General features: G+C 35.4%; 1 protein-coding gene across 1 annotated transcript; it reads right to left on the reverse strand.

The window, feature by feature from the left end:
• Positions 1-3,282: 3,282 nt before the first annotated feature.
• Positions 3,283-9,286, reverse strand: LOC133337953 (transcription factor grauzone-like; the record flags this gene model as incomplete). The annotated part of the gene is made up of 3 exons (XM_061546152.1): positions 9,100-9,286; positions 4,234-4,364; positions 3,283-4,161 (listed from the first exon to the last, which is right to left on the reverse strand). Coding segments are annotated over exons 1-3 (1,197 nt in total), but the record flags the coding sequence as incomplete, so codon positions are not given.
• Positions 9,287-11,571: the final 2,285 nt, after the last annotated feature.

Consider the following 11,571-nt stretch of genomic DNA (forward strand, 5'->3'; position numbering starts at 1 on the left):
TATATTACAACAATTTGATTTATCGTTGTTTGATCGGGAGTAAACAAGGTGGCCTTGTGTATATCGAGATACTTATATCTAGTGCTGCTAACTACCATGTTTTTTTGCTGGCGCGAAGTAAATCAACCTTATGCCGTTGTCTGATGTTTCTTCAACCGAGGGTGGAACAAAAAGTATTTTCCTTTCTGATTTTTACCCAAATTCATGTCTCGTTCCATGGCAGTAATAACACAGTCAGTAATCATCTGATTTACTTACGCCTGTCCCTTTCCATCGCATTTCCTGTAAGGCAAAAATATCGACTTTGTACTTCTTGAATACATCCGCCAAAGCACATTCCAAGTGCAGATTGTGGTTCTTTATACGTTTGCGGGGAGCTTGGTTTTCTTTTCCATTGTTTTTCCATAGTATATGGTGTTTTTCGAGTAAGGGTAACTAACATGACGTCTCAACGCAGAGGGACCAAGATAAGCCTGGGCTTTGCCATTTTAAAGCCAATTAGAACCGTTCCTTGGTATCTATCATTATCTACGCCACCCGTTCATGTCACTGTAAATAACACAAAAAACGGCCGTACGTCAGCAACAAACGTCATTTGTAATTGAAAACCATATGTGCTACTCTATTCCTGACCTCTGGCTGAGAATTTATTTCCTGTTAAAACATAAACAAAATAATGTTATGGCAACCCACGAAGCCAAGAGAGGCAAAATATTATGAAGAAATCAGATACACGTATAAGTGTTTCATATTCATTTCTCTGCACATCAACCATTGAGAAACCAAGCCATAGGTGCCCATCAGTATACTTTAAAGTAGCTGCCTACTCACACGCATTGTTATGCTCTTTCAGTCAGTCGTTGTTTGACAGGCAACGAATGAACACATGCTGGGGTGCGCGCACGACGTCGTGTCCGCAGAACTGAAAATCAACGAAATAACACTTAGGGATAAAAGTGTTTCAGTATATTTGGATTTTTATATTATTATTCAAAATGCATTTTGTATGCTTAAAAAATTTTAAAAACAACAGAACAATTTCTGTTTTTTTAAAGAATTAAATATTTGATAATTATCGTAGTATTTAATATTATTATATTATAATATGATTATTATCTCGGTATATGCTACTTTATAAACTTTATTAGATTTTTATGACATATACACTTTGTAATGCATATAAAAACATTTTTAATAATGCTTTTATTTTATATAATAACAAAAATTGAATTCATCAATAATTTTTTCCGACCACAAAAATGTACACACAATTTTGTTCAGTACTGTTCTGTTTTCTCTCACACATACTAACGCATTTTAATTTTGGGCACCTATGAACCAAGCATACCTTGAGAAACCAAGCAAGCATCGAACCGTAAAAAAACATAACTATTGAAGTCGTCATTTGAAAATAAAAACTCAATGTATAATAATGCTGGGAAAGCATGGGAACTGGTGCCCTTGTTTACATGTATCAATAAGTTCGTACTCTGCGTTCTCTTTTAGTAAGTCATTTCATATGGCGGTTTCTCATTTGTTCTCTGAGAATTTTTTCGTTGCCACCTCTAATGTATAATCATTTGTATTACCTGCAGAAAATAAACACAAACGTTCACTTAACTTTTCACAAACAACACGAGCAAGATCTCCCCTCTTGTACTGTTATTTTAAAACTGATCCGAACAACAAAGATCACGAATTGGGTGCACGACCACATCTCAAACTGTGCACCAGTACATGAGGAGAGAGTTCCACATTGTGAAGATAACGTAATATGCAGCTGCACAGTCATTTATGCGCTCTTTTACACTATTCGTCATTGGCATTCGTAATGAGAGTTTTTTCTCTCTCGTGAATACATTTACATTTGGGGTAACAATTATATGAGGGCTATGCCATTTGTCAATTTCGAACCCAATATGTTTTTTTTGTGTCTCAATTCTTTCCTTCAGGAGGTATAATTATATGGGGGAGATGCCTAAATGCTGGCCGATATATTACATTTTCGTCAGATTCGAGTTTTATATCACGATTTCCTTAGAAAGCGGAATGATTACAATCGATGGCTAAATCGCCTTAGAATTCCATAGTTTGTAGGGTAAAACTGACTGTTTCGAGTAACGACTACCCCTTATACTATGGTATAATACGCCTATATAGGGACAACCCCTACACACGGAACTAATCAGCTGTTTTAATATAAGAAGGGGGTTATATGGAAACCACCCCAAGGGGGGGGTGTGGCGAATATTCATAATTTTTGGTAGGAAGATTTGTTACCATATGCGACTACAAAATACCAAATTACATCGAATTCGAATACAAAATACCGAAAATTTACCCGAAAAAATGGGCCTATATTTATAATTTTTAGTGGAGAAATTTGGTACCCAAAAAGAAACCATTGTACCAAATTACAGCGAATTTGGTTTAAAAACCCACTTAAACCTCTCAAAATACCGTAAATTTGGGGGCTGCCGTTATATGGGGGCTACCAGATAAAGTGGACCGATATTTATAATTTGTAGTGGAGACGTTTGGTATCCAAAAAGAACCCAATGTACCAAATTGCAATGAATTTGGTTTAAACGCGAATTCAGGTGAAAAACACGCTCAAGAACCGCAAAATAGCGAATACAGACAACCCTATGCAAAATTGCAGCAACCTATCTCAATTCCTTCAGAAGCGTTATTACAACAGATAGACGGACGGACATGGCTAGATCGTGTTAGAATTCTACCCTGATTAAGAATATATATACTTTATAGGGTCGGAAATGAATATTTCGATGAGTTACAAACGGAATGACAAAATACCCTCGATAATATGGTCAAGGGTATAAAAAGAATAAAAACTTTGTGCAAATGAACTGAATAAAGAAAACCATGGAAATCAAAATCCGACTTTTATTTTATGGTATTACAAATTCACTCCGGCCTAATTTATTGACCTCTTTGCTTGTTGGATGTATAAAATCCTACGCATTATTTCCACGTGAAAAATAATGGTTTTAGCCTCATTTAAATTCCTTTCCATTTAAAATAATGCTAACATTAAAAAAAATCAAATTGTTGTTATTATTTATTACGTATTAATTACAGAATTATTATTAACCTATTTTATCACTAAGACTCTATATATGTTAAGCCTATATCTGCTTACGGACTTGGTTTATTTATATAACAAATATATACATTCTATTTGTAGACATGAAACAAAATACTTCACTTGTCATTGGAGCACTTTTTTTGTACATGCCGCCGTAATGCAGTTCGGTTTACACATTTCTTATCACAATTTGAACACTTGAAAGCAGACGGATTCAAATGGGATGAGAGGACATGATCTTCCATACGATAACGATATTTAAATTTTCGTCCACAGCATGTAACATAAAACTCATCTTCTGGATGATGTGTATGATAATGCCGCTTGATGCGACCAAACTTTTTACAGACCTTGGGGCACAATCGGCATTTTATGCGTGGTATCCATTTGGCTATGTTCTCATTAATCTGTTTCGAGGTATCTTTATCTCTTCTCGAGGATCGAGCATTTTTCGAGGTGCACTTGAATGAGGCATCCGTTGATTTGTGATTTTGTGAACTATTTGCGCTTGCGGAGTCATTTGATGTTTGTGATTTTGTGCATTCCTGCAGGAGACCATTTGATTCCTCAGAACTGGTAATCGATTGAATATCACAATTATCACCACCTGTCAAATCACCATATACAATGTCTTCTTCTTCATCAGTATCGATTGCATCTTCGTTGGTGTCAAGTGTAACATTTTCGGTTGATTCGTTACTTGGTATATTCGAGGAATATGTTGCAGCAGCATTTGTCTCGAAATCTGCTTCAAATGTTGTCCCACAATCGGTAACATTTAATTTCCGCTCGCCAGCGTTGCCTTCGATAAACTCATCATCATGGGCTATTGAAATGGTTTCCGTAGCATTCACTGATTTTAAATTTAATTCAGCAGATACTTCTTCTGCAAGTCCCTGATTTTGCGCTACAACAGATTCCGCAATTGAATGAAGATTTGAATGTATTAGAACTATAGTTTGTTGAAAATTATTAAAACTCGATATGTGATGCCAACATTCCATACACAATACAGAAATTTGATTTTGTGAATTGTTTTCCAGTTCTAAAAACTAAAAGAAAAAAAACAAACGTATTATGAAATGTATACACATTTTGTTGTAATTGTGTCTGAATAAACCTACCATGGGCTGAAAGAATTTCACGGTAATGGCATAAATTTCATTTGTTGCCCCGTTGGCATCATAAAGGCGTAAACTGTCGTTACACGATTTTCGACATAAACGACAAACATTAAAACCCGCCATCGAACTTTCTGTAAAAAAACAATTATTAGAAATATTAATTATTTATTATTTTTATACCCACCACCATAGCATGGAGGGTAGATTAATTTCGTTTTTCCGTTTGCAACTCTTCGAAATATTCATTTCCGACCCTTTAAAGTATGTATATTCTTGATCATTTGATCCGCGTAGCCCCCATATAATGGTACCCCCAATTTTTCGATATTTTGGGGTTCTTAAGGGCGTTTTTCAACCGAATCCGCTGAAATTACTCCACTTTTTCTGGTAGCCTCCATATAACGGTACACCCCGATTCTCGGTATTTGTGGCACAGGGTATTAAGACCCATGGTTCCTTTTGAGAATATACATAGAATCACTTTCTGAGTCGATTTGTGCATGTCCGTCCATCCGTCTGTCCATGTTATATTGTAAACAAAGTACAGATTTACATATATATCTCCCACATATAGTTTCATCCGATTTTATGTGAATGATGCACAAAAACTCCCAATATTTGTCCGATTTACACACAATTTTGCACAACGTACTCAATTAGGTCCCGATTGATGTGTTGGAAGTTTCGTTGAAATCGGTACAGATATAGTTTCGTCCGATTTGATGTGAATGATGCACAAAACTCTTAATATTTGTCTGACTGAGACAAAATTATTTGAATGATGCAGAAAACTGCTAATATTTGTCCGATTGAGACAAAATTATTCACAGCGTACTGAATTAGGTTCAGACTGTTGTATGCGAAGTTTTTTTTTTAAATCGGTTCAGAATTAGATACAGCTCCCATAGATAGTTTCGTCAGATGTTATGTAAATGGTGCACGAAATTCCCAATATTTGTCCGATTGCGAATGCAATTGAGTTAAGAAGGATGTGTGTTAAGGTTTGTTGAAATCGGTTAATATTTAGATATAGATTGTATATATATTTTCTTCCGATTTTATGTAAAGGTGCACCGAAGAGCATATCGTCATCATAAATGCAAACGGACGTAACTACATTTTTACTAATTTAACATGAGAAGCAAAAAACGTTATAAAATCTACATAAATGGAGCATGGCTGTAAATTTTCCCAAAGTTTAACAGCACTATAGAGCCGTACTTATTTAAAAAATATTTATTTTTCTTTTAGGTTTTTAAAGGTTTAATGCCAGTTACGTCCTTTTGGCTTGATATTTTCTGAAACAAAAAGACGTAACTACAACACAATTGTAGTAAAACAAAGTGAATAATAGTTATCCGATTGAGACTAAAATTTGTACACCAATGAGAGACAGACAAACTCTCGACACCAATCTCGCGAGAGTGCACGCGTGCGGGGGTTCGCCCGATACTGCTTTAAGCCAACGTTCACAACAGGCGCCCACGGGCGCTTTGGGAGAGTACCAATACAATCACAGTTCTGTGTTCGAATTCAACATTTCTCTCGACATCGAACCTGTCGTATGCTTTGCAATGCTTTAACATATACTATCCCTGCAAGCAAAAACTATCGCGGAAGTGAAAAAGAAGTGACGCCTAAGCGATAGAAACAGTTGCGGAAGATAGTCGCATTCTTATCGCGGAAGTCACCTCCTTCGGGAAGAAATGAACCACGTCCGGGTCACTTCCAGGAAGTATCGTCTGGGTAACATTTTGGAAGACACTCGGAAGTGACGCGGGAGTGGTTCATTTCTTCCCGAAGGAGGTGACTTCCGCGATAAGAAAGCGATTGTATTCCGCAACTGTTTCTATCGCCTAGACGTCACTTTTCACTTCGGCGTTACTTACTTCTCGCGAAAGCGATTTGCTTAGTCAGGCATTCTAAATAGTTATTCGCAGTTTTTTTTTTTAAAGAACTTTAATATATTCACAAATCTAAGAAATTTATTTTTAACTTCTTTTAATAATTTTTACACTATTATAATTTTTTAAATATGTAAATAACACCATTTTATCCATATTCTATAAATGAAGGCACTTAATATTTTTAAAATTAGTAATCAATTTTAATTCACTTTTTGTTTGTCGATTACCATTCACTTTGAAGATCTTATTTTAACTGAGTTATATATGTTTTCTCCCCCTTTTTTTTCCCAAACAAATAAGAGAAAATTTTGAAACTGTGCAAATTGTTATTGTAAAATTTGAACCGTTTTCTTTTATCCTCTAAAACGACACTTAGAAGTAACTCCAAGTCGATAAAAGGTAGACAACAATAGCTTTGTTATTGTAAATATACAAACTATCGCCTTTTCTCGGGAAAGAAGTGACGCGGAAGTGACTCATTAGGCGATGGAGTGAGAAACTCACTTCCAAATGCTTGCAGATATCTGTACCGAGAGAGCGAAAATTACTCTCCCAACTGATCTATGCGTGTGTCCAACACAATCATAGCAATTTGCATATGTATTGTTGGCTAACCCTGCGTTAAACCGTATCGGGCGAACCACCGCACGCGTGCTCTCTCGCAAGGGTAATCTATTCTCAAGGGTATCACTATTCTCTTACACTAGAGGTGTGCAACGACAAAATGCTCAGAGAACAAATGAGAAACCGCCATATGAAATGACTTACTAAAAGAGAACGCATAGAACGAACTTATTGATACATGTAAATAAGGGCACCAGTTCCCATGCTTGCCCAGCATTATCATACACACATCCAACTGAACCAATTGAAAAACCATTGAAACACACAAAAACAAATGCCTGAGAACAAAATTTTTGACGCTCTGCTCGAGCCTGCTTTAAACCAGTATCGGGCGAACCCCGCACTCGTGCACTCTTGCGAGAGTAAATATCACTATTCTCACACACACACATTCAATTGAAACAACTGAAAGCGGGTTTTACACTTATCGGCATTGGTGTTGAAAAACGACTGACGCAAAGAGAACAAGTGAAAAAGCTTTAAGTTCGGCCGGGCCGAACTTTGAATACCCTCCACCATAGATATACTGACAGGTACTTGAAATGAAAATAAAGGGAGCATACCAAAAAGTGACCTATCTACAAACTGATTATGTAAACCATAATGTACACCAAATAAAAAATTCAGCAATTTTTAATGAATATTTATACCCTCAGCCTTATTACTAATGAGGGTGTATACCAGGGTTAGCCAACAATACATATGCAAACTGCTATGATTGTGTTCACCGTTGGGAGAGTCACTCTTACAGATCGTCTATGTTAAAGCATTGCAAAGCATACGACATGTTCGATGTCAAGAATAATGTTGAGTTCAAACACAGAACTGTGATTGTATTGCAGGGTTAGCCAACAATACATATGCAAACTGCTATGATTGTGTTGGACACACGCATAGATCCGTTGGAAGAGTAATTTTCGCTCTCTCGGTGCAGATCGTATATGTTAAAGCACTGCAAAGCATACGACTTGTTCGATGTCGAGAATAATGTTGAGTTCGAACACAGAACTGTGATTGTATTGGTACTCTCTCAAAGCGCCCACGGGCACCTGTTTGGTGAACGTTGTTGTATTGGTACTCTCCCAAAGCGCCCACGGGCGCCTGTTTGGTGAACAGTGGTGTATACACTTTGATACAGTGAAAATGTGCCTCGTGCTCAAGAACCCCAAAATACCGAAAATTTTGGGTGCCCTTATGTGGGGGCTATCCGAAAAAATGGACCTATATTCACATTTTTTTGTGGAGAGATTTATTAACTATTAAGAACTCAAAATACTAAATTACAGCCAATTCGGTGGTAAAATACGACCTAACCCCCCAAAATACTGAAAATTAGGAGGTACCGCTATATGGGGGCTACCAGAAAAAGTGGACCATACTTATAATTTTTTGTGGAGACACTTAGTACCCAATAGGAACCCAATGTACCAAATTTCAGCGAATTCGGCTGAAAAACGCGCTCAAGATCCCCAAAATACCGAAATTTGGCGGGTACCCTTATATGGGAGCTATGCCTTACCGTGGACCGATATATCCCATCTTCGAACTTGACCTGCCTGCAGACAAAAGACAACCCTATGCAAAATTTCAGCGCCCTATCTCAATTCCTCCAGAAGATTGGGTGATTACAACAGACGGACATGGCTAGATCGTCTTAGAATTTTACCCTGATCAAGAATATATATATACTTTATAGGGTCGGGAATGAATATTTCGATGAGTTACAAACGGAATGACAAAATTAATATACCCTCCATAGTATGGTAGAGGGTATAATAATATACCCTCCATAGTATGGTGGAGGGTACAAAAACGAGAACGCTGGTTTAACCATCGACGCTCAGTTACGGTTGCGTACAGTGGTGGGTGCGGCATAACTAAGTGAGAGTAAGCGGGGTTTTACACTGTTGGTGATTGGGATTGGTATTGAGAGTTTTTTCTCTCTCTCATTGGTAAATTGGGAATAGAGTTGGAAAACATTGCCACAGGTAGGAACAAAAAAGTACGAAAAGGTACCTAAAATTTTACTTCAAATGATAATAAATCATAATTATCGAGAAATATTGGCCAACATTTATACCAGCTATTCCAATAAATAATATATGTTATAATTTAAGCGTGAATGTATTCACGAATAATAAATAAAATCTATTTTTCGTTCTGGTACATTTATGTAATTTCGTACCTTTTGTGCACAAAAAGTACGCTTGTTACAAAATAATAAAAATAGCGCAACTCTAATTACTCTCAATTTACCAATGAGAGAGAGGGAAAAACTCTCAACACCAATCCCAATCACCAACAGTGTAAAACCCCGCTTAGCAGTGTTTTACACTGTTCGTCATGGGCAGAGTTACGGTTGTGCGACTAAAGTTGCTATTTGCAACCTTTTTCTTGTCCTGTAACTCTGTTTGCAACTTTTTAAGCGGTTTGTTGTTAAGTTGTATTTTCCTTTTTATGTGTAAATTCAAACTAATTTGGATTTGTCTACGTCGTTTTTGAGTTCCTCGTGTATCTGACATATTCTCGGAACTGTTTAATTGACAAATTCAGTTTTCCGTGCGACTTTTTTTCAAGTGATCGACTTTTTGAAAATTCCCAGCGGTAACACTGTTCCCGACTTTCTTCTTGACAAATTATTTCCCGTTAAAACATAAACAAAATAATGTTATGGCAACGTTTCTTATATCCGATATCTACTACTGTACGAGTGTTTCATATGCATTTCTCTGCACATGAACCATTTAATCCATCCCTTGTGAAACCATGTAAGCATCGAACCGTAAAAAAAGACAACGACTTCAATACACATTTGAAGATAAAAACTCAATGTATAATCATTTGTATTACCTGCAAAAAATAAACACACACGTTCACTTCACTTAAGTCTTCACAAACAAAACGAACAAGATCTCCCCTCTTGTGCTGTTATTTTTCAACTGATCAGAACAGAAAAGATCGAGAATTGTGTGCATGTCCGCATCACATGTGCAGCAATGCATGAAAAGAGAGTTTCACATTGTGAAGATAACATAGTGCAGAGTTGAACAGAACTAAATTGAGAGTAAGTATGTGAGAGCGTAACTGAGAGACAATTATCAAAAACGCTGGTGTGCATGTTGCCAATGGCAGGCAGAATTTATCTTAATTTTTTTTAAGGGAAAATAAAAAACAATTGTTTTGCGAAATTTTAATAATTTAATATTTTTAAAACATAAATAATATCACAGGAAGGATAAAAAATAAATACATTAGACAAACTGTGGAAACAATTTTTATTTATCTTACTTTTGTTTAAACATCCAAAAATGTTAAGACAACGAATCAACACTGGTGTGCAAGGCTGCCCAACTGTATTTTATAGCCTAGACAGACGACAGCCTTAATTTGCATTAACAGCCTTAATTCAAATTAACTTGTACATTATCCTCATTTTTATGTGTTGTTAATGCACAAAACCGAACTGAATTTATACTGAATTAGGCAATTTCAATATGGCAATGCTGTCGAAAATTAATTGTTTCTTGTCAAATTTATTTATATTTATGAAAATAAAAATAAGAAATGAAGGCAAATTTCAACCATTTTTTAAATTGAGAGCTGTTTTGCTAAGATCATAATAGGTGTTATTCCTCCTTTATGTCATGTATCTATTTCCTAGAGATGTAATCCCGAAAAATATCGAAACAAATGTAAAAATGTTCATCCTACAAACAATTGTTTTGAAGCAAAAAACTGTTTCGTAAATACAGAAACTCTCGTCTGTCAGGGGTAAAATATTAATTCAAATTAAGAAATTTTTAATTCGAATTAAGGCTGTCGTCTGTCTATGGTATTAGTTCTGTTCAACTCAAATTTTTCTTAAAAAATGTTTAATGGAAAATAAAAACAGGAATTATTCTGCAGAATTTGTTTAATTTAAATATTTTAAAACAATAAAATCCAAGGAAATTCAAAAAATAAATGTATTAAAAAAATTGCGGAAATTTTTTCATTAAGGTTTATTGTTGTTTTAACATCAAACCAGTAAGGAAAGTAGTAGAAAGTAATAAAGCCTATATGATCCCCTTCACCGCTTTGGGTATATTCAACAGATTAATTCTATCAGCCGCCGCCTCTTTGAAGGACCAGTAAAATGAAATTGGATCCATAAACATGTAATTCTGCGCCTATACTAAATTGTTCATTTGGTCAAATATAGAGTTGCTTCTAACAATGGGACAAAATTATGTAAATCAGTTTAAAGCACATCTCAATCGGACTCCCGTTGATTATTTCGATAAATATCTGAAGGGCTAACCTGAAGAGTTTAGTGCACCTACAGAGCAGAAACGAGTACATGTTTGCATTTTGGACACTATTCACGTCATAAAAATAAACTAAAAAAGCTATTTCAAAAATGTTTGTTGCAATTTATTGGGTATTTTGTACTTAACAAAACAACCTAAATATAAAAATCTAACTCTTAAAAATAACTAAGAAAAATTAAATAAAACGAACTTTTTTGCATGTCTGCATTTTTTTTAATAATGTGCAGAAAATGAATGTAAAATCACGTTTGTCAAATCTTTTTTTGGTTTTCATTAGTTTTTTTTAAGAAAATGTATAAGTTTTACATCATTTAAGTCCCGTTTACTAAAAAATGTTACCAAGTTTTGAACAAAAGTCAAATAAATAACTAATAATAATAATTCAAGAAGAAATATATATATAATAAACACTGAAGAGGACATTCGGAAAAATCTGTTCTACCCTGGAAATTGCTAAGGGACTTAAATTGTGTCAATTATTGGTCATGTTGGTACAA

Source organism: Musca vetustissima, unplaced genomic scaffold (assembly GCF_032173495.1).
Source record: "Musca vetustissima isolate MV318-11 ecotype Yass unplaced genomic scaffold, APGP_CSIRO_Mvet_v1 utg28242, whole genome shotgun sequence".
NCBI lineage: Eukaryota > Metazoa > Arthropoda > Insecta > Diptera > Muscidae > Musca > Musca vetustissima.